Below are 27,214 nucleotides of genomic sequence, written 5' to 3' on the forward strand. Positions count from 1 at the left end.
GGTTGCCAAGTCAGTTTGAGACCTAAGGCTTCCCAATGGCAGACACACTCAGGAACTGTTAGCTGCCCGGCAGAATAATCAAAGTTTCTTTCATTAGACTTCCTTCAAGGCTTTCTGCTTGTCATCTCATGCTGTTTTTAAAGCACGGCTTCTTTCTCGATGTTGGTCTTCATCTGTATGATAAGGTACGTTTGCACAGTCTACGTGTGTAGAGGAGAGTTATTCTTGCAGAAGATCCTTGTTCAAGTTATTAATCTTCAGATCACCTTGAAAACTGGATTGCATTCCAACTGAAGAGTGGAAGCTCAGAATCTGAAGTACTGGCACATTTACACTGACAAAACAATGGACTAGATCGCTCACAGAAAGCATGGGCTTTGATTTTTAATAGTATACAACTGATTATTCAAGTTAACACTTAAACTCGGCAAAGTGACGAAACAGATCATACATGGCATTTCAGAATTGAAATGCATCGGAATACACTGGGTGGCCAATTAAGGATTACTCTTTGAAACATATGTAGGGTGTGTCAGACTGAGATTGAGTATTCCTCTGAAATTTAGCCTTTGATGTTGACTTACCTCTAGATTATGAAGTGTTCAATCTAGCTATTACTTGAAAAAATTATGGGCATCTCTTCCCCAAAGTGGATGTTTTTCTTTTTATTTATAGAATCAGTGTGGTGACAATGCACATGCCTTAATTATAGCAGACATGCAGTGTAAAATAACAATTTTAGCCAGCTTCTATTCTTGTAATAATACCTCATTACAGTGGGTTGCGGTTCTCAGGTGTTGGAACCTGAATAAACCAACTGCTTGGTCTCCGTGTTCACTATAAGATGTATGATTACAAAGTTATTCTTCAGAATTTAATATCTCGACATGCCCCACAGCATGCCCTTTGTCTGCAGCTTAGCATTGAGCTGTGATTGGGGTCCTGACGGCTTGATTACTGAGGGGGGCGTTACAGCTCTCAGGCCTGGCAGCGCACGTGTTGCCAAATGAGGTTGCGACCGACTAGCAAGGCAGCATGTGTGCGCGTTAATTAACAGCACGCAGATGAGAGCCCACACATCAGCCACGTACGGCTTCCTTCAGAAAGGCGCTGTGCTACAGCACCACTTGGCTTCGGCTGCTTACCGCAGATACTCTTTACATTAAGTATTGCTGTGTGGAGGAGGAGTACTGGTGATCCCAGACCTCGGGCAATGTAATGTGACTCCCGGGGAGCAAGGGAGAGAATCCCACAACACCCTAATCGTCAATCTTGGAGATGGAGTGGTTTTACAAACCGTGACAGGCCATTGCAAAGGACTCAAGTTTAAATTTCTGCTTGTCTCTTACCCTAAAGTAGCCCTTGATCTGAGCGGTGTTTTACAAAGGAGCTCAATACAGGAAGGATAAATCCCTGTCTGCAGGCACAGCTGTCCATAGCTGTTTTTTTTTTAACATCCTGGTTAATTTTATGTCCAGCCCATGAACCCGTTTTTTGTTTGCGTCGCGGCTCCGGGCAGCGAGTCCTGTCCTTATGCGGGGAGGAGGAGGATGAGCAGAGCAGCTGAGTCCTTCACCTCCCAAGACGCTGGCCTGAGAGACGAGTGTTGGTGCCGACTGGAATCGTCACGGGAGGCGCTGATTCAGTGAGCAGGGACCTCACCACCTCCCCTCAGTCCTCTCCAGCTGTGCACCACCGCCTGGCGAATCCCAGCCGCTGAGTTTTACACCAAAAATTACAGGAAGATAAACATGATCAAGCCATAAGATGAAATGCTGAGTCTCCCACATTTTTGTATCCTAGAAACATGCCCGCTAGGGCTGAGGCTTGAGCAGTAGGTCCTGTCTCCAATTTCTGCTGTGAGGCTGTTGGCCGTTAAGCTTTTACTGCTCTACCTGGATTAAAGTTAATTGCTTTCACCCCCTCCTAGGAACATAAAAGATTACAAACACAAGGGGTCATTCAGCCAATCTAGCACATTTTGTTGTGAAGTTTATTGCTTTCAGGATCTTGTCCAGACATTTCATGGTAGAAGTCAGGGTACAGACCCCACCCCTGACACCCACAACCCTTGTACCCTATAAGTTATTAGTAACAGATTCGGGAGCCTACCATTTCCGATGGTGTGAGCCTCTGTTGTTGTTTGGGTCTTAAAAGAAAAAATAGTTTGAGAGAAAAGGGTTTTTATCCTCAGATAGTATCTATTATGTTTTTTTATTATTTTTTCCTTGGTCCTCTCCGTTGCTCCTTCGAGTCGAAGGGTATTAAGAGGTGTTTAAAACGATTCCCAAGTTTTTAAGAAATGCCAAGCGAGGTGCCTTTTTTTATTATTGTTGCTATTAAGTGCCGCATTAGAACGAATAACTCTCCTGAAGGACTCCCTTGAAAAAGAGTGCGGATGAATCTTGGCGAGCTGGAGTGCTGATGGATAAAGACATGGTTGCCATGGCATCAGAACCGTGCGGCTAGCACTCGTCTTTCTGGCAGAGCTTGGTCTCAAGTGCAGGCTCCCCTGGGAGAAGGGTGAGGAACAATGGCCCGAGGAACAATGAATAATTTTATTATTGTTCTCGGTGGTGAGGGATACAGGCCGCGGTGATTATTACTGGCAAACCTGCTCTGCGATGACAGGTCGCGGTCATCCATAGAATGGCATGAAAGTTGTCGAACCTGTGACATAATTACTCTAAACACACAAAGCCATTTAGCTTTATTTAAAAAAGCTTTTGGGTAACGAGAGGGTCTTAAGATGTTTGTGTGAAAATGACTGTCAGGATTTATATTCTTATGGCTTGTAAAATCCAGCAACCGTCCTGTTCAAATTTCGCAAATCCCATGTGTAGAAACATTCGGAAGATAATGGAATGCTCGGAACCTAAACCTCAGCTGAGCAAAGTGTGTTCAGCTTACGTGAAATGTGTTGTCAGTCAGTTTTTGGCTTTGAGCTGTCAGGGCATGTTCTGTTGCATCAGTCACCTCTGACACATGCTGTCAGTAATGGCACAGTGGCAGGGAAACCTTGCATGATCCGTATGTGTATTCTGCACTCAAATGAAAGTATGTCATTTCTAAGTGCCACTGTGTTAGCAAATGTAATATCAAATTGTCCAACTGGCCTATCTCTGTTTTCGCCTACTGCCTTTTTAAGTTTAAGAGGAAGGAAGATTTAACTGAAACAATACAAAAAATGTCAAACTCAAGTTTCATTTAAGACATTATTTCACGTATCACCTTGGGTACGACACATATTGGCGATTGGGAATGAAGGAGTGAAGAAGCATGAAACGCAAGCTGGCAGAAAAGCCTTTTTGGAATGACAAGCAGTCACTGGTTTTGCTTTCCTTGTGAGCCAAAATATCTATACAGCAGGGAGAAAGCACACTGCAGTGCTTTGAAGTCTAGACAAGAATATCACAGCTTCAGTTATCAAACGCTGCTTTTAACATTAATAATTGAAGTTTAATCCAATCGTACTGATACGAAGACATCAGTTGTATAAATACTCTTTGCATGATAAGATTTTTTTGGGGAGGGGGAGAGCTGAGTAGAATTTTGGAAGTGATTTATCTTCTCAGTTCTGCTGTTAAACTGCACAGACGACTCCCAGAGCTCTGATGGCTGTGAGCAGCTTGGGAAAAGTGGAAGATCTGTTTTATCAGTTTGAGGGTCTAGACAGGAAGTGAAAGACAAGCCTTCCTGCTGGGAGAATGCTTCCCTAGAACTCATGTGCTGCCTTTGGAACTTGATGAACTTTCTTTTCCATTGATAAGGCTTGTGGTTAGTGGCTGTTTGAACCCATGGGGTTTGTTCTTTCTTTTTAAAGTGGTGCATTTTCACAATATTGAGAATCTATAGAGTGCATCAATTTCATTATCTAAAATTAACCTTTATTCTTCATTTGAATTTTGCTGCTGGAATTGGTTTTCCTTGGGCTGAAAGTTGACTTTTGTGAAAAGGGGATTTCTCAGACTGTTTCTAGTTGGTTCTTGTTCCAAATTCAATGTAATAATTTAGAAGGATTCGTTTTTAGAAAGCAGTGGGTGTATCATGTGCATCTTAAGGTAAATACATTCCAGGTTACACTAGAAATTGCTGATTCTCCAGAGATGGACAACGAACAGCTTGCACTTTTCTGAAAGTCCCTTTCCTTCTGCATGGGGGAGGTGGTGGTGGGGCAATCTGTCTGCGTTTGATTTATTCATCATTTCCATCTACCTACCCAGGCAGCTTGAAAAAGGAAGCGCTCTGATGGGGTTTTGAAACTGTAGCCAAATGCTAATGTCAACCTTTTAGACTGGAAGCGTTAATGCTCAGAGTAGCGTTTAGTAGTTGAGTAGTTCTGTTTCACAGTGTCAAGAATCACTGTGCTGGATGTGTTCCTTTGATTTGCACAAGGGTTAGAAGTAGTGGGATAGGTATGCTAACATATGGATGTATACAATATATTCTTGAATACATTATTGTGCATTATAATAGTGTATTAAATGATGAAAAATCAGTATTTCTTCAAGGGCCATTTTTCAACAGCAAAAGAGAAAGAGTAAACCTAAGACACCCAGTGCTGGTCTTCTGACTTGAATCAAGTCAGGTGACAGATACATTGAGTTTATTTTTTAACTCTTAATGTTGAAAAATGGCCTTTGGTAAAATACAAAAGTGGGTACTTCTATAGCCTGCAATCAGTTGCATGAACTAAATGCAGTGATATTAAAAATGACGTTTTCTTACATACAGAAACCCATTCAGAAATTGGAGATAGTCTGTTTTACTGTTTCAGGCTGTCCTTTCAGTAGCCAATGCACATACTTGTACATGTTGAAAATAAAACATGGGGGAGGGGTGTATAAGTAAATTAAAATTGCAGCAGAATTTCAAGGTTCTTTTCTACATTCCAGTTTTTTCATGCTTGAATCTGAAGAGGGGAGGGGATGGGTGTTGGTCTTTATTCTCGTGAAAGTTAATCTTGATCCCACAGCAGGCAAGGACACCAGAGGCTCTCTAGTCACGCACTGGATCTGCAGTTGCAAGTTGCAGTGAGTTCACATCTGAACTGTGAGGTGTGCAAATGGTGTGTTTGTTAGGAATTTGCAATTAGCTTTGAGAATGCTGTACAATTACATATTTACTGCCTAGATTAAAAACCAGCTGTTGTAACAGCTTTGCTGGAAGGCTGAGCAAATGAAAGCACAGGCCCGTGTGGACATCCTTGGGGTGTTAATGAGCCGGTATGCAAGATATAATTTCAGCTGCAGTCTTTGTCCTTCTGAAAAACCACCTGTTACTGCACTTCACTCTGCTTTCATTGATGCCAGGATTAACTGATTGTGGGATTTCAAAAATGGTAATAACTTTAGCCCTATCACTATGTTATCTTATCAGTTCACAAATTTTGTAATTCTCAAAAACCTCTACTTCTAGCAACGAGGCTTTTGTTGGTCGTGGCTAATCCACAAAATTGGCATTGATTGTCTGCCCCAGATGTGCTTGGGAGAATTTAGCACAAGTCTGAAATTTTAATTACCCAGAAAACGTGGTAAAATGCATATGAATGTTGTACCAGGCAGGAATCTGAGGCTGGCTGGCTTGGACTCCTTTTTTCAAGAAATTAAGAATGTTTCTAGAGCTGATATGAAGTGTGCAGATGAAAACTGGAGTAAGTTGTGCTGTATGGTCCAGATCAGTTTATTGCAGACACTTATCATATGCATTAATTGGGCTTCCCTGTTATAACCGTTTCCCCTGGAGGAGCCTTGGACTGCTCTGATGCAGCATTGATAAATGACAGCTTTCCACGTACTTGGGAGCGTGCAGCTCTCTGTACACAGTAGTAGTTACCCTTTTAGCATCTTGAAAGCTGCGCACAGAGATTTCAAGGCTTAAATTGCTGTTTGATCTCTTGATGTTTGGAGCCATCCTGCTACACAGATTAGCAGCGCTTGCCACGTTTTTTGATGTGTGAAAGCAGCAATCTGTTTCATTGAGAGCTCATTAATAAAACAAGAAGAAAAGGCTTCATTTTTAATGGTAAACTGTTGAAGGCTTTGAAATGTTTGAAACTTCCCTGCGTGTATGCTTCCCCTTGAGCTTTCTGCACTTTTTTTGGGGGGGGGCGGACAACTCTTTTCCATTATGAGCGTAAAAAAAAAACCTTGTTTGTTTACTTAGTTAACAAAGATGACAGTTAATTTTCAGGTCAGATTCAGAAGCGTGACATTTTTAGAAAAGAATGATGTCTCGCCGAGAACTCCATCCCTGTTTCTACAGGTTCCTTCGGCTCCTGTGATCTGCGTGCGTAGCTCTGGGAATTGTTCAAGAAGCTCCCTGGTGCTTGACAGTCAAGTTTAATTTGAGAGAGATCTGAGCAGCTCCAAGCCCCCAGCCTTGTTGCGCTGTGCGTGTGCGGTAACTGTCACAGTGCTGTTTAGTTTGCTACACCCCTGATTTCTCCATGTCTGAAAAGACATTGTCAAGATCTTGTTTTGATAGATTGCGCTAAGCATTACAGACCCTTCAACTGCATGAAGCTAGTTCTATATTTTAAAGCTTTCCTCAATGAATTTCTTCTGATTTTTTTGGCAAAATCAGGGTTTGATATTACGCATAGTCTAGCTTAAGAGAATTTCCTGCTTGCCTTTTTTCTGTTATGTACCATGTCTTTTCATATTTGCTTTTCTATGCTCTGAATAAATAGGTGAAAGTTTACGATAACATCTCTTGCTTTAAGCAGAGTCTGCACATGTCCTAGAACAAAGCGTTTGGAGAAACTTTGGGTCGCGCACAAAGCGGCTCTCTTAAAATGATGACCTAATTAAAAACTGTCATTTCATTCAGACAATCTCTAGACATCCTAGCCGCCACCACAGCAGACAGATCTACAGCGAGCACAAGAAATGGCTCTGTATCAAAGTATTCTGTGTACAGTGTGCCAAGAAGTCTGTGTGCAACAAAAAAGAGACATTTTTCTTTTTCTGGAAAGATCAAATAGCTCACACTTAAATGCATTTATTGGTCTTTTCCATGTATAAGATTCTCAGGGTCTATTTACCGAGTTATATTCTTCTATCTACTTGCATTTCTCCAGAAAGGGTTCTGCCTGACTGAGCAGGTATGTCGGGTCTATTCACAACAAGTGAGCTGAAACCAGCAGGAGGAATTCCTGATGAGTATCAGAAAATCAAATACCTAAAATTCAGGTTAGTTAGTGCACATTTAGTTATTGACCATTGTTACTAATGCAAATCCCTATTCAATTCGGGATCTACTGCATTCATGAAATTAATTGAAATGATTTATATTACCATTGTACATTGTATTTTTTAAACCTCTCCGTTGTTGATTGGAGACCCATCTCGGTGATAAATATCATAAAGGATAAGGTCTTCAGTTTTTTCCAGTTTGTTTAATTGTAACTCTTTCTAAAGCTGTCCTAATGTATAACATTGTAGCATTCTGTATTAAACTCTGCATGTCAGTGTATTGTGTTACCTAACCGTCATATCCATTACACTTAGAAAGCAAATATAAATGTCAGACTTCAGCTTTTTAAAATGCAATGCAGTGTCAGGGCAGGAAGAAGCCAAAAGTGAGAGAGCTGATATTGCATGATTTCTTTGCATGGCTACTCTTCTGGGCACTCTCCCCTGTCAGGATGGAATCCCACTTCAATTGCTCTCACTGGATGTCGACAGCAGAAAAAATCATATTATAAGCCGGTTTTGCTGACAGCAGAAAATATGGGAAATGTTTGCTCAGGCACATTAGCCGAAGTGCTTGAAAACCTCCCCTGAAGTCCAAGACAGGCACAGGAGGATAGGCATCTACGGCTATCAGCTGTAATTTAATCTTTGACATTCAGGACCTTTAAGATATCTGTGTCAGCAAGCTGCATAGCATGTTAGAGACATTTTTTTCTGGCTATGTTTGTTTTTTAGAAATGCCTGCACCTTGCCTTTTTTCTTGTTTTTGTAAAAGCGGTGTGCCTTTGAGTGAAATCAGCTTTGTAGTGGGACTCCAGCACAGTTGTGCTCCAGTAAGGCAACAGGATCCAGCATGCCTGTATTGAGATCACTTTGCTGAAACGAATATTTAGTATACCTCTTGGCTTTATAATCTTATTTCCATTATGATGGTCCTTGATGCAAAGGGGACAGTAAGTTAGAGAACATAGTTTGTCATATCTCAGAATTATGATAGAAATTGAAATAAAAAGCTCCTCTATAAAGAATGTCAATTTCTGTTTTCTTAACGGAAAGCAGTTTTCTATTATGAGGTTGTGTCCCCAGGCTGCTGTTCCTCCATTAGCTTGCTCCTTCAGGAGAGGGTAGCTGTCTGAACCACTTGCAGGGATGATGGTCTCCTGGACCTGTCGAGATAGGAGACAAATGAGGATTCTCCTGTTCCTGCCTGGATCACCTTGCCCAGAGCATGAGCGTGGACAGAGCTCACGCTCCTGACATGACATTCCCATTATGAAATTGATGGGTATTTCAGGATTTAGCACTATTTTTAGAAGATCTGGGTTTACTTGCACGTGTATGGGAAAACAAAGGCCAGAGAATGTTTATTTGCATTCCTCGCAGTCGCCGAGTAGTGTATTAATGGATAAAAAAGCAGCAGGAATTTTTTGTTGTCATTCTCACACAGATGGACACAGCCGATTGGGATATTTGTGCTCCCCAGGGTTTTGAAGGGTAATTATTACTTAGCTTCATGCAGTGTTGACAGGTTCTAAAGACGTGGAAGAAAGAAATTCTGAAGGTTAAAGCCTGCTGAGGGGTGTGTGTGTGGGGACGATCTTCAGCAAGTGAAGTATTACCTTTCCTGAAACAGTTCCTTAATGTGTGCAGTGGTGCCTGTTTTAACCCTTGACTCCTCAGCACTGACCAGGCCCCTGTGTTCAGTACGTCTTGGGGAGCCACCTGTCTCCCCTCTTGTTTCATCTCATTACCCTCCTCTAACAGGCTAGTTTATCATGTATTCTCTCTGTCTCTTACCAACCTTTTGATGTGCTTTCAATAGCTTAATTAACCTAAGGCTTTACTACACAGGGCTGCTGTGTGAATATGCCATTGCACATTATTTTCCAATAAGAAGTACCAGCAGTTAATTTCACAGTGCAGCTTCTTTTATCCTTGTGGGCATACACGTTTTATTTTAACTCGGGAACAGACAATGAGAATGTTCAAATGCATATAATTCTGTTTTTTAAGTATCTGATGTTTTATTTATTGCTTGAACATTTTCAGTAGAGGTTATTGTGAGGAGCCACAGAGTAGATCTTATCAGAGTTTTGCTAATTAGAGTAATAGTTTCTATGCTGTATATCCCATTCTTTCTAATTGTTTAAGATGCCATTGATGTGCATCACAGGAAGTTTCCATCATGGTGTCTATGTGGGCCTAAATTAACATTTAGGTAAATTTGGCAGAAGAGTATGTAGACATTAGTGACTCTTTGACTCTGACTCAGCTGTGGCCCAGGGCTCAATGATGACCTCTGTATTGCTTTATATTTAATTTTGTTTAAGCTGTTTTTCACTGGACGGTACATTAGAAATCACTGTGCATGTTTGTTTGGACAAAGATTTAAGTCAAAATTGACTAGATGGAAACTGGCTGTGCTAACTATGAATTTTAACATCATTCGTTCCTTGTTGTTTGGAACAAGATACATTTTGTCTCTCTCCATTCCACTGTTTAATGTCTTTCAAAGCACATAGGCCAGTCTATCAATGTCCTGCTCAGGCCCGGTTCCTTGTACTACTTTCCCCCTTCCATTGGGGTTTGTTGTACTTTTCTCTCCCAGGCGAGGGGCACAAGACACGGCCCTTGTTTTATTCTTCGGCGCAGTGCGTGGCCTATTCACCGTGTAGGAGGGAGAGCCGTCCCAGAATCTGTAGAAGTAGCGTGGGGTGAAAGGTGGAGAGAACAGTAGCTCACAAGTGAAGAAAAGGGGCTGTGCCGCCCTTCAGCTTTGCATTTGCAGAAGCACACTGACAGGCAGGGTCAGGGAGTAGACCCACACCCTTGTGCAGTCTTGACCTCTCCTTCTCCGAGAGACTTTCTCTAAGGCACTGCACCCAGCCTGCAATGCGCCATGGCTAATATATAGACTTTGCTTTGTAAAGCAGTGTGGCCATAAGCTTTTGGTTGAAGGAATATTCTAAAATGGTTTTCCACAAACTTGAGGCTTCTTCCCTCCGTGTATGAACAGCACTTGCACAGTTGGCATGTGTTGTTTTTCTGCTTGTGATCTTGGTAGATTTTCTTTTATTTGTTAATCACCATGCAATCAATAGAACACTGCTGAGCAGGTCTTCTCTCTAACTTTTTTTTTAAAAAAGGCTTCAAGGTGTACATTAGTCTGTGTGGGAATAGTGTTTTGTTGACAGTAGTGATCAGTGGCTGTCTTGTAGCTGTATTGAACTATCTTATCTGTGTGGCTGCTGTGTTGAGATACTGTGCTGAAGGCATTCTTTTAAAAAAGAATAGCAATGAGCTGTCTGAGCTTTATGTTGACTGGTCTTTTTCTTTTTATGAGCCCTACAGTAACCTGCCAGACAGCTCTGTTAGTATTCATTTATTCACGCTGGTTTCCCAAGTGTGTTGACAACAAGAGGAAAGATTCCAAGTCGTATGCTGATCGTGTATACAATATATTTTCCTAATTGCATACCTTTGACTTGCAAACTCAGCTACCTGATTAAAAGAATTTTAAAGTATATAGTGCCTTTTTCCACATTGAGCTGCTGCTTTAAACTTTATTCTCAACAGCATGAAATTTGCTCTTTATGAAATAACACATGCTCGTCTGTCAGTCAGCACAGGGAAATTTCAACCCACTGATTTATCTTCAGAATCTAAGTACAGGAGGCACGACGCCAGCTGCCATCAACAGCTTGCTTGAGGTGTCTTAAACCCAGCTGTGCAGCACAAGAAACAATCTGAAAGGGGAGAAGGGCCGTCAAGGTGGAGTTAGAGCTGTCCCCCAAGAGTTTTTTAAAACTGATTCATTCAGAGCTCTTGAAAGATGTCTGGTTGGCTGCAAGCTTGAGTTTGGAGGAATAAAGGACATAGCATAGGTGCCCACCCACCTTCCCACCTTCCTGCTGGCCTCCTGGGGGGTTTGAATGTCCCCCCCCCCCCCCCGAGTCTAAGCATTCCCCATGGGGGAAGGTTTGATGATCTGCTGTCCGAAGGTCAGAACAAACCCAAGCCAGTGGTTGTCTAGGCTCCATCTTTAACGAAGAGTCATAGCACTGTTGGAGGTGCTGTCAGATGGCAGTGAAGGACCGCTTTATCTTTGGCATGACATTGCTGCTCAGCGTCTGTGTCCATTCACAGTAACACAATTAAGCAACGAATATACAGAGCCTATTCATGCCCTAGACATTTTCGTTCTTAAACCTAGCTACAACATAACAAGCAGTAATTAAGGTATAAATAAGTCTGTCTCAATACAGTGAGTGCCCTCTTAGACCCTGTGAAGCTGGGAAAGATCGTAGTCTTCACAAGAATGAATCCAAAGTGATTTTAAGGATTTTTCAGAATTGGTTCGGCTGTACAAGAAAGGTGATGTAGAAACTAGGCAGTCATTCCAATGGGCCTCTTCTGGAGTGCAAATTAAATGAATATATCGAAGCAGCACAGAGAAATTCAAATCAAATCTGAGGGGTTCATGTGTGTTGACAAGCGAGCACAGTTTACTGTTGGGCTGCATCTGTTTTGACTAAACTCTCCTTTCCATCTGTTTGGTTGATTATTATTTTGCGTTTTGGCTTTTCACTGAGATAACCAGCCTCTCTGTCTCTGTCCCCCGTCTCCAACAGTTCTGTGTGCCGAGGCATCCTTCTACTTCACCAAGGAGCCCAAATCCCAGGACGCGCTGCACGGGCGCAGCGCCATGCTGCGCTGCGAGGTCAGCAGCCCCGCTGGGGTGCGCTACACCTGGCTGCACAACGGGGAGCCGGTCACGGACTCGGACCGGCGCTTCCAGGAGGGCAGCAACCTCAAGTTCACAGCCGTGGATCGCCGCCTGGACGCCGGCAACTTCCAGTGTGTGGCCGTCAGCACGGTGGGCAGTGAGGAGGCCCGCTCCACCAATGCCTCTTTCAACATCAAGTGTGAGTCTCTTCCCTCGCGCCGCTCTGCCCTCCCCCCGCCTGGGGTGCATTGAGGGCGCATTGCCTGACTCTTCCTGTCCGCAGCAGAAGCCCTGCAGGCCATTTCTGTGGAGCGTTTTCCTTCATGAAAAGTCCCACTGAACAGAATTCAAATTGGGCTCCCTGTTGACTGAGGCATGTACGTAGTGTGCTGAAAGAACCGTGCTCTACTTCATTGTGTGATTTTATTAGGGGAAAACACTGGTAAAAACTGAATGTCCAGGGTATATGCGGCCATATGGTTTGATTCAGATGATGCCACCTGAAGAATAGCCCTTTTCTTCAGCACATTGTATGGCTCATGTAGGGAGCACTCTGGTACTCCCTCCCCCCACCACGTTTGTTTTTTAGGAAGCTTTATCATTTTTTTCAAATCATTGGAATACAACTTAAGGTTACCAGTAGGTGAAAGCAGATGTGTGAACCTGCCAAAATTTTATTTTTTAAGATTCCTCCCAAACTATTCTTTTTTTAATAGTCTGCTAAGAAATAACCTGGATGTTTGTGATTTTGAAAGCAAAAATAAAAGCATTTGTTTTGTCCCACAGAAATCCACTACCACCCATTCATGAACAGTACCTGTAACAGAGCCCGTAAACATGTGTAGTACACAGATCACTCTTCTGAATGATCACAGCAGTGTAAGGTGGTGGAACCTAGCTGTTATGTTTCTGAAAAGCGCTCACATTTGTTGCTTAGGCTCAGTCAGGGGAGTGAGATTACTTGCTTTCATAAATATATCATTAAAGTAAAATTAGTCTCTTTGAACACTGTCCAAACTACGTAATGCTGGCCATCCAACTGCTTATGTATTAATCAAGTGTGAACGGCTTTCAGTGCAGCACAGGGAATGCAAGCTGTAGTTCCCTTTTCTAATTATGGTGTCCTTCTGCTGACCTCAAAGGAGTCATATTTTAATATACTGTAATTTAGGATTTATAAAACTAAAAGTGAAAACCACGGAAAGAGTTGGTACGCCTGTCTCTTAGTCGCAGATCTTTGCTCGTTCGCAGACTGTTGCCAGTGGGTCAGACGCTCAGAATCGCTGGGGCTCTTGTCTCTCTGTACCCAAGTCCCTTCATTACTCAGACAAAGAAAAATAGTTATTGCGAGTATAGAAACCCCTCTTTCATGTAGTTTGCCAAAATGACATGCTAGTATACGAGTCTGAGGCTGTATTCCTGTGATAATGAGGTAGCTAACAGAGGGCCCTGTTGAGCTGTTTGCAGGATTGGCCCATGCCATGAAAGAGCGGTTTGTTTGCGTTAATGAGGGCTGGGGCTTTGACCGCTTGGACGGGAGAAAGTCACACAATGAAGTGTCAGTGAAGTGCTGCAGTCCCAGACACCCATGGCAGCGCTCCTGCGCTGAGCCAGTGCCGTCAGAAAGTGTTCCCAAAGCAGTAGCATGCTAGTAGGTGCACTGCAACTCAGAGCTTTAAGGGTTGTGCTACTGTCCCAGAGGATTTCAGTGATGGCTTCCCGTTAAATTAACAGTGCTGAGTGTTGCAGTATTGCAGTTGCTGCATTATTCTTTATCCCTTCCCCAGCGCCATAATTTTCTGAACTGACAATTCAGTCATTTACTGTAAGCTGTTTTTGTCTTGAATTCACAGCTTGTTATGCACTGTCCTGTTTGAGCTGGGCTGAACGCCGTTTATGTGAAACGTCCGAGTTAAAAGGGGCAAGGAGTCCGCAGGTGTGGGTAAGAGTCTCCTCACACACAGCCCGCCTCTTGTGCGAGTAAGCCGAGTCTCGCGGTTACAGCCGTGTCTGGCAGTCGTAAATAAAAGAAGCAGGCTTGGTTCGAAAAGGGGCTGGTTATGGAACTAAGTGAATGTAGTTAACTGATGTGTTCTGTTTAAGAAGGTTTCTGAGTGCATTTTTTAAAAAGATTTCCCCTTAAAGCTTTCAGTCGTCCCCCTAGCTTTGCGCGCTGTCTCAGTGAAGTGCTCTCTCCGTTAATCTCAGAGGTCTAACCTCAAGACCGTTTACTTGTCTTCTTGACAGAATGGATTTGAGTTGCAGACTAGTGGCGTCGGTGCTGCTGCAGATCCGAATTTCGCTCTAGCGTGAAATCGTTTGATTAAATGCCAAGCAATCGCATAATTGCCATAGTTAAAAGGTAAAAACAGTGGTTCTTGGTGGAAATGTTTTCTAAGTTGTTAGATAAAGTTACTTGGAGTATATTTTCCAAGGATAAAATAGTAAGGGAAGAAATTTGGGGGTGTCTGCTGCCATGCACTCCAGTACAGCAAGAGTCCCATCTCTTACTGTATGTTAGTGATGGTCTTTAGGAGCTTTTGCTCCAATTCTGAATCTCTCAAACGCAACATTTGTGTGTGAATCCCATGGCTTGCAGTATGTTCATTTAAGACTGGGATCTCTGAAAAGGTGTGTCAGAGCAGAGCAGCTTTTCTTAGGTTGCTCAGCCTGATATGAGCAACTCCGGAACAACAGGAGGAACACTGCCAGTCTGGTTCTACTCCATTCCCATGAAAACAGTTTCAAAGAATGAATCAGATGCTGAGAATTGATGAGACGTTTATCCTCTATATCCAAATCCCTTCATCACTGAAAGAAAAATGATTTTGAGAGTATAAATCTTTATATTTCTCTATTTGCTGTAGTTATTACATACAGAAACTTTAAGGTCCTTCCTGCTGATAGCTCTGTCATCTGCATAAAATGAAAGTTGTTGCCCAATTTATCATTTTAATAAGCAAAAGAGTAGAACAGAAATAGACTATAAATGATTCCTCACACCTTGTGTGTGCCTCCTCAGTCCAGCAGTTTATATGGAAAAAAGCTCTTCATTTCAGATGGTTTTGACTGCTTGGCTTTGAGAGCCTCCCAGAAGACTCTTCAAGGGTCCTGAAAGACCTGTCCTGACTCGGAGATGTATTCAATACAGGGTTGCAGGGGACTAGGAGCCTGGCAAGCACAGGGGGCAAAGCAAGACTGCAGCCTGGGCAGGATGCCAGCTGGTCGCATGGTGTACATACACATGGTCTCTCACTTGCTAGGATGAGCATGCATCATGGAGTGGTCTGTCTTTCACTCCTTCGTCTTAACTGACAGTGAAGGGGAGTCCCACATTAAAATGCAAGTATGCATCCAACGGAGGAATGGGAATATAAATTAACAACACAATAGCAACTGGCTTAATCCCGTTGATCCCCAAAAAATCTTTTGTGCAATTTTCAGTTTGTAGTACAGTGTGAGGCAATTGTTTATGCACATTTCTTTTCCTAGTTTATTTTGCCCATTGGTAATCTGAATTTGTGACAGATAAGCCTCTGATAATACAAATGAAAGCCTTTAGTTATTTTAGTCACATGCTTTTGGGGGGGTTGGAAGTTTCCCAGCTGAAACGTCGGGATTGCTGCAGCAGCTGTAGAAACCTGTTTGTAATTGAGCAGCTGCTTATTAATCCTGCTATCGTGCTGCTTCTAGTGACAGGTGATCGGAGACTGTGCAGCAGCTGCGATGTGATTGAGGCCGAGCAGCAGCTTTCCTGGTAGTGTAGTGGTGACCAGCTTCACCAGGCAGAGGGCTTACTGGTGCAGGCCCTCAAGGGGCGCTTCTGTGCAGCAGTACTGGACTGTTCTGACTGCATTGGACCACCCTGCTTTCCATAAGAAGCCCTAGAGGGAATCAGCCTGCATTGTGAAAGAGCGTCATGCTGTTTTCACACTGCTGTGTCGGCTTCTGTATTTCTCTGGGATGTGGACGAGAAGTCTGCTTTAGTGGAAGTGGGAGCTCTGATGTGGCAGCTCTTATGGAGAGCAAGCTGGGGTATGCGAAAAGACGAATTCCCAATGCAAGAAATTATATAGGGCTAATAAAGCAACATTATTATTATTATTATTATTATTATTATTATTATTATAATTTCTCTCGCCCACGTGTTTGTTTCCCCTCCCTGCGTTCACACCTTTGGCATTGGTCAGTCTTAACTCTCGGGCCCTTTTCATGGCTTCACGGGCCGATAGGATAGGTTGCCATTTTTTCCTCCACTATGAACACTCCCAATCTGTGAAGGTGGCCCTGGGCTGGTTTAACTAGAGGCCACCTTGTCGATGTATCCCAGGATAAGCGGTTGCAGGCGATGTTTGTAGTGCAGTACATTTTGTCAAATAGATATGACACCAAAAACTGTTTTATCCTTATTAATCATGCATTAACGCTTCACTTAAAACCGAGAACAGGAGGCTCTTCTTTACCAAACCTTGTGGTAGTGTGTAACAGGCTGCCCGGTCATGTTGCTGAAGTCACTGCCTTGGCTTCCTTCAGGCACCAGCCTGATGAGGTCCCTGGACCAATGAGCCCCTAACAGGCTAGATGGGCCATCTGGCCTCCTGTTGTTTAAAACTGTTCTCATGATTGATTTCTTATGATAAAATGATTTTATTGCCATCATTGGGTCTAGTTATTTCTTTCCGGTAGGATTTGCGAAAGATTTGATAATTTTATAATTGATTGACTGGATAATTATTCTGCTGTTTAAAATGAAATTCTTACTGTCATAGGCCCTGTACAGTATTCCTTTGTATCAGATGTTTGGCACGGATTGAGTTTTACTGTCTAGAGTCTAGAGATAAGCATTTGTTTAAGAGATCATTAGGTATGCATGAGCCTGTCATGGAGATAGTGCCCTTAGGACACCTGGTATCACTGAATTCTTCTGTGATAGCGGCAGAGATTTTGGTGTAGTGAGCTTCGTGGCTCTGCGTGGCCCTCCCGGGGCTGGGCGTCTGCCTGAGAGATGGCAATCAAATCCCAGGTGGGGAGGAGCAGCACGCGCCGCACATCCATCATCATTACAGAGGAGTTCTGAAGTTTTTCCATGCTGTGCACGGGATGTTCCACAGGCCCTCTATTCCCCCATGTCAGATTCCTCCTAAAGCTTTCCTATATTCTTCTGCTAATTATAGCCGCCAGTCACAGGCCAGGGGCTGATCAGTTAAAATCAGTGGGAGTCTGCTTCTCAGGGCACTTGGCTAATGATTGTGTGATCTTACCTTCCCTGTGTGTTTCCCAGCTGCAGTCCAGCCCACGATTCTATGACTTCTCTCCGTAAACTCTGGAGATATAAATGGATACACAAAATGCTTTTTTCACCTTAAGAACGGCATGCACGTGCTTGGTGTTGCTGCAGAGTGTTTAAAATGAGCACGTGTCTTGCAGTTTTACGTTGCAGTCCCACAGCCACGGCTCCCAAACTGTGTTTTATCAGTTTTGCTACAGGCCTCATCTGGTCCAGAGCAGCTGTGGCTCTGGTGTGGACTTCAGCTTTCTTACTGCAAGCTTTAACAATCAGGAATAGTAGCAACGGAGGGGAGATGTGTGGTTGCTGGTATGTGACTGATTTCCCCAGGACTTTGGCCAGGAATGAAGGCACAAAAACAAATATCAACCCCTTCCCTTCATCTGTTTCTGAAGAGTGGTTCCTAACATTGCCCGTAGATTAGATAGAAAGGTCACACTTCACAGTTGCACAGCCCCACTGCACGCGTGCTGTGAAAGCTCAGAAAATACATAAATTACTGATCTCTGATAAACGCTGCTAATTCACCTGGGGTCCATGTGCGTAATCAGAGAGTGACTGCAGGTCTGTTGAAAAAGGGAATGTGAGATGTGGGATTCCATTTGCAGACATGAGGTTTCTTGTGCTCTGTGATGATGAGCAGATTCAAGATTCCATCTTTCTCTGGTCCCAGATGGAGACTTGGAGAGTTGACCATGAATATGCTGCCAGTCATGATTTCTCCTCATACATAAATGATATAAACAGGCCTGTGTGAAGAAATACATCCCCCTCCCACACGCAAGGTGATCTCGCCAGCAAGCATAGTACAGGCTTAGAGCACCAAACTGTTTTAATATTTCCACAGTGTCAGAGATTGAGTCTATTTTAGAATTTTTTTACACAGTTTCTAGCATTTAAATGCCTTTAGAATTTTCTGCCACTGGTCAGTCAAATTCTCAGACAGCTATTGGCTTCATACACCAATAGGATAGGCTGCCTTTTTGCCCAAGAATTTTGCCCAAAACATATTTAAGTTTAATGTATCAATGTTTCTGCATCAATGTTGCCGATTTTTTTAGCGCCCTGCGATACTAAGACTTCTACACCAACGTATAATGCGGTTTTGTGTAAGAATTGTCCTTAACAGATGGGGTCAGGTGGCAAATGGAACGGCTCTTGTTTTCTTTTATATCGTAATTTATTTTTTACAGGTTCCTTTTTATTTTGCCTGTCATTAATCTCGACGTCCGACAGATGAGACTTTGATTCTGGTTGTCAGAAGTGTTGGTTCTTCTCTTACATACGTTCTGAGATGACCATTCTTCGTGGAGAATTCAGGAAGACTAGTCTTGGCATAGGCGAATGTGTCCTACATAGCTTTCCTTCTAGTCTACTTGGTAAAAATGCTTGGCTTGAGGTTTCAAAAGTAAATTCACTTGGAATTGTCTTCTGGGTTCCAAAGCAAAATGCATGAAAAACAGACACCTTGCGTTTAGGCGCACTTCTTCCTCTCCAGTTTTTCTTCTTCAGTGGCCGTGAGAGTGTGCTTTTTCCTGCCTTTGCCCACATTTTAGAAAACGCACTGGGGTTTTGTCTCGTATTGTGTTGTGATCCTTGTCGTTCCGCTCTCTCCTCAGGGTTAGAGAGTGGGGGCGTGACCCTGAAGGAGCCCGCCTCCGAGGCGGAGATCCAGAGCTCGGCCCCAGTGACGCTCTCCTGCCACATCGACGGGCACCCGCGGTGAGTCCGACTCCCAGTCAGCGCACCGGCTAAGTAGGCTGGCTCCTGTGTACAACGCTGTAAAACTGTCAAGCTGACTGTTTTTGTTTTGCTCTTTCTTCAGCCCTGCGTGCCAGTGGTTCAAAGATGGCACAAAACTGACGGAGAAAAGCCACCAGGTCAATAACAAGGAGCGCACGCTGACCATCAAGAGTGCCACCCCCGACGACAACGGGGTCTACTACTGCTGCGCCAAGAACGCGGCCGGCCAGGTCTGCAGCAGTGAAAACTTCACTCTCAACATTATAGGTGTGTGGCTGCCCGGCTTTGTGCGTTTGACAACAGGAGCCAGCTTAGGGAAGCTAGAAGAGGACCAGCTTTTGGAAGGGCCACAGTGAAGCTCGGTTCCGTTACGCCCCCTCGGTTTACTTTTTTTCGATTATATCCAAGTGCTGTTCTGCTAAGCAGATACTCCTTCACAAAGGATGCACTTTTCTGAGTGGATGTTGATAAGCGTTACCTGTGTTGCAGACTTGTAAGGCGCTTTGATCCCATCTCAAATACGGCTTTGTCGTCTGTCGGCTTTTCATTTGGGCTTCTCCAGACACGTCTTTCAATTTTTCAACCAGCTTACCTGCTTAACAGCCCGCAAATAAATGGGGGAGTGACTGTTTGTTTTTGTACAGGTTGATTGACTTTCAAGTATACTCCAGGTGAAAAGCAGTGTATATAAGTCCCCCTTTGAGTTTGAACACCTGATAACCTTTAGGACAGCTGTAAGGTTTTCTTTAAGCATTTGCAAAGGCATAATCCCTGTCTTGCAGCATTTTCTTTTCTGCTTTTAGAAACAAAGGAGTTGTCCTGAAACAGCCATGCCTTTCAGTTCCCAAGGGAGTCTGTGGTGCACCTACTATCATAGGGCTTTGTTCGAGAAAACTGTCAAAATTCACAAGGCCATTTATCCATATTTAACTTGAGTTGTAGGGCAACTTTAATTTTTTTCTTACTTTGCTACTGTTTCTTTGTGGCTGTTTTGTTTGCCATCTAATCATTTTGTTCAAAGCTAAATATGTGCAACCCAAAATCCGGGAATATTATTCTCGTGAAGGGAGGGACCATAATCTAATTACCACCTCTTTTATTGTTGAAGCATTCCCTTCCTTTTCCCAGGTTGTTACACACCATTCAAAACTGCCAGTGTGAGGAGGCCTGGTGTGGATATTAAGCTCCAATTACCTCTTTTTGCCACTGAGTATTAAAGTGCTGTTAGCATATTAAGTTACCTTCAGTTGAAAGTGGTGTGGATATTTGGCTCGGTTTACAGAGGAAAAGGCTTTTACTTATGTATGTGTGAGAAAACATTCTAGCCTAAAACACAAACAGGCAGTTCAGGCTTGGTGCTTGATTAGCGGTCTCTTCAGCGAGCATCTTAAACCTGCTCAGGACGTTCTGCAGCTCAGTGTGTCTCAGCCTTGTGTTTTTCCACACTCCAGGGAGATATTCTGTTTTCCAGGCTCTCATTAGTTAAAACGATTCAGGTGACTAATGAGTGGATTATTGCTAGAAGGAAGTAAGGGATAAACTGACTTTCACTGTGTTGTTTTCTCATTTTTCTGACACTTAAAAACGGGACCTTGTTATCTTATGACATGGTTCCCAATCTGTGAAACATGAGACCTCCTAATCGACTTACGTTTTTTCTAAATCCTCTTCTGGTTTTAATCTGTTTGTCGTGCAATCTGCCTAGATGTCGCAAAGGCTTACCTGCAGATTGTCTCCGGTAGAGATCTTGGGTTCACCCTGGCCTCCGCTTTGCACTGCTCTCCCTCTCTGGCATGTCTGTGGGTGGCCTGAAAGTGTAGCTGCCTGAGGTTAAATGTATAGAGACCATTCTAAGCACGTGAAGAACTGCACTAATGACACGCAGAGCATCTTGCAAGCTCAAGATCACACCTGTGATGCCTCACTTTTCTCTGTTTGTGTTAACAGTTTAAGGTGAAGGGTCACATAAATCTGCTGTGTTCTTTCTATAAAGGAGGGTGATTTTGTTCCAAAGAAGCTTTGCTGCCTACTGAAAGACTGTTAAATGTGTTTTCACATTGATTTTCAAATCTATTTGTGCATTTGTTAAACTAGTTGTCGTGTTACATCCAGGTAGCAAATGAAGTTGATCTGTTGCTGTCACTGCTGTTTTTTATTTCCATTTACCAGCTGATGTAAAATTTGAGAAGTCTGTCAGTTTCTCTCTGATATTTTGGGATAAGCCTTATGGGCTTCCATTAGGAATGTACTTCCTGACCTCATTCATTCACACAGAGGCCAGGAGCCATTGAAATGCTGCTGTTGAACCACCTGAAACCCAGTTTTGTCTGCTGTTAGCAGCATTTAATAAAAGCTGGTATGTGAGCAAGTCCTGTAACGGCGCGGCATGGTCCTATAAGCACAAGTGGAGAATAAGGTATTTCTACCTTTGACGGAAGTCTGTCTCCTTCCTAATTGTGTCTCCAGGAGCAGATCATCCAAGTGTCCCCCCATTTCGCATTCTTTTTTGGGGAAAAAATATCTAAAACAATCTGTAGATTAAAGTTGTAATACAAGGAAAAGATCAGTTATTTTTTCTAATTGGAGTTAAAAATATTAGCCGTAATTTAATCCAGGTGCTCTGGAAATGAAGTTCCGGTTTTTTGCCTCAGTTTAATTTGTTTTTTCACTTGAATGAACTCGCTGAGACCCGAGAAGAGTAAGCCACTCTGCGATTCCTCCCTCAGATAAGAGCTTCCCGCAGCCAGTGGTCAGCCCAGAGGACCAGGTGGTCAACAAGAACGAGGAGGCCATGTTTCACTGCCAGTTCACCGCCGAGCCGCCCCCGCTGCAGGAGTGGCTCCACGAGAACGAGCTCCTTGTCAACAAATCACGGTACTTCGGCTCCCCCTCGTCTCGGCAGGCCCGGCCCAACTGTCCCACGTTAAGTGGGGTGCCATAAGATGGCGTAATTTTCCAGTGGAACTCTAAGTGTGTTGGTTTATATTTGCTTATTGAGGTGAGAAACCCACACAAGGATAAGTGCGTGGGTTTTCAGAAATGTGCCCTTGGGGATCAAATTTAATCTACTAGCACAGCAGCAGAAATCTGCTTCATTCCCATTGGTTTGCAACAGCCACCAATTTTTAACCCCTCTTTATCATCCAGAATTATCAGAATCTGTGCAGACCTGCAGGCAGAACACCCCTTTACATTAATGCTCATGCAAACTTAGATCTCTGACAGGCACTGCTTGCGCAGCAAGCTTCTGTATTTCAGAGAACATGCACATGCAATCCATTCTCTAACATCATTTAATGTGGTGAGGTCCGCGGTCTTCTGAGGCGAATGAGGTTTTGTCAGACCAATGGGAGATTACTAGGGAGGCTCACATTTGTTGCACATGATATTCATGTATGGAGCCATATAATTGCAGAGATTGTGCGATGCCTCTATTTTTGTTGGAACGTTTTTTTTATTCCTTCTGAGGTGTCTGCAACAAAGAAATAAGAGTAACTGATTGATTTTGTCATTTTAATTCTCTGTTCAAACCCCCTGTCCCTGTTGTGCTTTTGGAATTCTGTTCACGAAAAGAGTTTGACACTATATCAAAATAAGCAGCATTCCAGTGTAAAATAGTCTGTCTTCATCCCAGAAGCAAAAAGCAAAAGCCTAAAATTTCAGGCAAAACACAGCTGACCGATGGCTCCACCTGCCAATAACTCCACACTGAGTTGACATTATCTCAATTTTTGACTGATTGTGTGCTAAAGAGGTGTGCTGCAGGACCTATCACATAGGAATGTGGTTTCCTTGGTTATAAAAAAAGTGAAGTGGATGCTGTTTTGGAGCTCCTCTGGAATGAAATGAGCAGGCCGTGAGGAATGTCCCAGAGATGGGGCCTCCTGCAGTCACTGGAGCGTTACAGAGCTGTGGGGTCTGCGAAGCGTGTCCATCTGGTCAGTCCTGGAGCGCCGGAGAGGAAGTAACATGGCGGAAACAGAATTGCTTTGACCTGGGCAGAACAGAGCCGGACAGGGTTTTTCTTGTGTGGCCTGTTTCCAATCACTGCCACGCTAGAACATGCCCTCGCGGTGATTCAAGTGGCATTTTGCACCCTTGTAAAGTTGTCGGCCCAGCCTGTGGCGTCGGCAGCCTGAGCAGCGCTGTCTGTCTCCCAGGCTGGAGCTTCTCGCACATTTCTGTGAACAGGCCTCACAGCAGGATGTGAACCACAGAGTGTGTGTCAGCAGCCGGAGGGGGAGGGTGGCTTGCTAGGATTGCCATAGGTAGCAGGATGCGCTGTTTTTAAATTGGACAGAAAACATCAGTGTTCAGATGAGGTGGGAGCAATTCGGTCAAGCCAGTGCTGCTTTTTTGGAGCAGACTAAAGCGGGCTTTGTTCAGCACTTCACATTACAGCTGAAGTGTATTTCAACGTTAAAAGGTTTTGAATCTTACATCGGTGTTTGACAGAGAGGAATGTCTCGTGGAATCTGAGTTGGGATGAAGGGAGTACCTAGAGCTGAGAAAACTTGACATTGTTCCAGCCCAGAGTTTAATAACTTATGTAATGTTATTATTAATATGATATATAAATGCACCAGTATGTCAGTACAGTAATTGCTATGGAATTTTCTCATTCAGAGAAAAGTGGGAAACATCACTTGGTACCATTCGTGACTGCATGTATTGTCTAGGCAGTTCAGGAGAAGAACATTTTATTGAATCGGTTTAGGGTTGAATTAGAGTAGTTCCCGTCTCTATTGCTTCATCATGCTGATCTTGTCTAATGAGGCTTGTACAGAATCCTTGGAGTTGACATCAGATTTGTTTTTTTGTATGGATATAGCACGCTGCATGCCACACTATACAGTCAGCTCAATAAGAGGTGCAATTGCAACACTGTAGTTAAACTTTTCAATGGCCTCCATTAGCAGGAAGATCTGAGCCTCGAACTAACTAACAGATTTCACTTTTAATTTGTCAGTCTTGAGTTGGATTACAATAGCAGTTGTTAGTATTTCTTTCCGCTTAAGAGCAGCACTTGTTTTCTTTGTAGAGTAATAGGATGCATTTAAGTATGCACATGTCTGACATGCAGAGATTATAAAGAGAGAAACAAGATGAGTTTCAGTCATGGATAGCTTTTTTTTTACTGAATTGAATAATTAAGCATTTGGACAAGGGTAGGAGAGTGTGAAAGGAGTTTTGAGTTTTAAGCAGAATCTGTAAAGAAACAGAATACTCCCTGTATTAAGCTTTCATTTTTGGTTTCAAATTAAAATGCACTAAATCTTCACTAATAAAGGTTTCTGTGCTTTGCTTGGCTTAAAAAAATCATAAGCAGATTTGCTAAGACATTCTTTAAAGACCAGAAGGAAATACATTAAAAAAAAAAACTGGATAAGAGAGTTTACAAAAAAATGCACCGGCTCATTTATCAGTGTTACATTTCTCCTCAAGACTCCTGGGGCAGTCTGACTGTTCAGCTTGTGAAACTGCCCTCAGGCCCCGTCTTCAAATAGACATCTCAGAGTCTGTCTCCAAAAGCGGAGGGTCCCTGTTGTACGAAAGTCTGCTGTTTTTAGAATTGCTAACAGCGCTTGTAATCCATTGCCAAGGCAAACATCGATATTTCTCATGCTGACCTGGGGTCTGGCAGATGTGACCTGCAGTATCTGTCTTAAGACAGGGTTTTCACACTGGACAGGGGTGTTCATGAGGATGGGGACATCACATCACAGTGTAAACCCTAGCCTTCAATGAAGAGAGCTGTGCATTTCCTGAATGTTAGACTTCAAATAATAATGGGTGTCTTTAATTGTGCAGGCATTGCAGGGTTTTAGAAACTGTCAGTTAACTAAGTAGTTAGCACCATGCCTTTTCCCATATGAAGTGTATCTTAGGCCCAGCAGTTACACTATATAGAAATAATGAATTTCACTGCTTGATTAATATTCCACAATGCAAGTGTCTGCTTAAAATGACAAACACAGGCCACATACAGTTTAGATTTAAATTGCCGTGATCTTTCTCTATTTAGTAGATGGTAAATCTGTAGCATGCCTTAGTTTTTAATGCTTTTATCCATTTTCATTACCTTCATATACCTGTACCGGTAGGGGGGTGTTTACCCAAAACAGTACTAGAATTTAAGATAATCCAAATATTAAAGCTCATTGTTTTTCAACCTGTTAGTGTTACATTAGTGTATGGATAAAGGGAATTTACATATTTTCTTGGAGGATTGTGGTGGTTAATCGTTATAGCTTTAGGCAATTTCCCTTAATATGAGCTTTAAAACCACAACAATAGTCATGTGTAGAAGGAATCAAGGCATTGCCTATGATGCATGATTTCAATTATTTCCTTTGTCCTTTGTGAGTTTCTTGACAAAGTTTTCTGACTGTTGATTTTGCCTCCAGCCAGTCGGAACTGAAAAACTCTAGTATGTACAACCCACCACATGTATTACTGCAGCTGGGAGCACTCCTGATCAGATCACTTTATTAGGAATGAGTGGTGACTACAAAGGCTTGCAATGTAGTGTCCCCTCCCTCTGCTCTGAAGCTCCTTTTGCTAGGATTGGGTAAGGGACTGGATATACAATGCGTCTACAGTGCAGACCTGTGCATACTGTTCTGCTCTTACTAATGTGTTTGTGCTCTCTCTCCAGGGTGGTCGTGTTCCCCAACGGTACCCTCCTGATCACACAGGTGAAGCCCCGCAACACAGGGCTGTACAAGTGTGTGGCGCAAGGCGTGCGAGGGAACCGCGTCACACAGCAGGCATCGCTCAGGCTGGCAGGTACGACCTCGGGCGCCTTCGCACTGCGTCCGAGCACAGAGCGGCCCGGGATTCCCTCTCGTTTCGCACGCTTTCCTGCCACAAAGATAAATCCTGAATCTTCCTGAGGTCAGGGGGAATCTTTCACCAGGTGCAAGGAGACCTCCATGTGCCTATTCCAGAGGACTGGCGTCTAGAGAGCTTGGTCTCAATGTTTCCAAAAGAAAATGAATTTTAAGACCCTCTAATACAGTGTACCATAAACTTCAAGTCTTTTTTTTTTTTCCCCTTTTTGAATTTGTAGCAGAGTACTTGTTTCTTTTATACATTTTTCCTGGTTATGCATTTATTAACTATAATATTTACTTCTACCTTTGCTGCCAAAAGAAAGAAATCATACCCTGCCTGCCTTTTCTGGGTCTAACAGTTGTCCTAGTCTTGCTTTTCCTGCTTCAAAAGCTCTGCCCTGCTGCTTTCTTTAACAGGCCCATTGATTCTCTCAGTGGGACGGGGCTTCTGGCTCCTCTCTCCCGCTCTCTCGGCCCGGCCTGTGAGCAGCAGCCGGTTGTGCCCTCACAGTGGCACGGTGGCTGCCATTGTGAGGCCTTTAGTGCTGGACCTTTTTAAGCAGGTACCCTCGGGCCGTGCATGTGGCGCATTAACCCAATGAGCCACGGCCCTACCTAAGTGCATTAATTCACTTAATCTGACGCTAATCCATTACAGTCTTAAACCAGATTGTGTCATGACTACTCGGAATTTAGAACGGGTAAGCCAATTCTATAGTTTATGTACTTAAAATGCCATTTAAAATGTTTTACATAACCGACTAATATTCCTGACCTGCTTTTAAAAACCTTGTGTGCAGACTGAGTGTTTAATGGTTTCCACCAGACTCCCTGAACATACAAATGACTTCCAGCTTGTCAAAAGGGAACTGCTATTTTCTAAATTGGCAATTTAGTCTCTTCCTCTTCCGAATTGTTTGGCAGGGCTGTTTGAATAATGCGTCTAGTGTTTGTTGGGCTGCTCAACGTTTGCCGTGTTTTCGGGACCATTTTCAGGCTTGTGCAGAGATGGTGGGCCATTAGCAGGCTTGTGTGAGCGACCGAGCTGGACAGGTCACGTCTTTCGTGATGAAGGCTGCTTATTGCATGCCGATGAATTCGGTGTGGGGGGGAAACCAACGTTTTCCGGTTGTAATCCCAGAACTGGAGGACATGCTTCCGGCGATGTCGAAGGTGTTCACGGCGGACACGATGCAGCGCGTGCCCTGCCGCCCGCCCCGAGGGCACCCCGAGCCGGAGGTGTGGTGGGAGAGGGGCGGGCAGCGCGTCCCCACCAGCGGGCGGTTCTACCAGGACGGCGTCGACCTCGTCTTCAGCCCCACCGAGGAGGGGGACGCGGGCGCCTACACCTGCGTGGCAGAGAACAAGGCGGGGCGGCGGACGCAGGAGCTCACGGTCACCGTCGCAAGTGAGCGGCGCCGCTCTT

General features: G+C 43.6%; 1 protein-coding gene across 1 annotated transcript in view; it reads left to right on the forward strand.

The window, feature by feature from the left end:
* Positions 1–27,214, forward strand: part of ptk7b (protein tyrosine kinase 7b) — an 85,339-nt gene that overhangs the window by 44,757 nt on the left and 13,368 nt on the right. The window contains exons 2-7 of the mRNA XM_088610670.1: positions 11,828–12,121; positions 18,829–18,931; positions 19,035–19,219; positions 21,679–21,826; positions 25,611–25,741; positions 26,930–27,196. Of these exons, the coding sequence (XP_088466796.1) occupies positions 11,828–12,121; positions 18,829–18,931; positions 19,035–19,219; positions 21,679–21,826; positions 25,611–25,741; positions 26,930–27,196 (1,128 nt within the window). The remainder of the gene's footprint in view (positions 1–11,827; positions 12,122–18,828; positions 18,932–19,034; positions 19,220–21,678; positions 21,827–25,610; positions 25,742–26,929; positions 27,197–27,214) is intronic.

The sequence above is a fragment of the Lepisosteus platostomus genome, chromosome 17 (genome assembly GCF_059453375.1).
Source record: "Lepisosteus platostomus isolate fLepPlt1 chromosome 17, fLepPlt1.hap1, whole genome shotgun sequence".
NCBI lineage: Eukaryota > Metazoa > Chordata > Actinopteri > Semionotiformes > Lepisosteidae > Lepisosteus > Lepisosteus platostomus.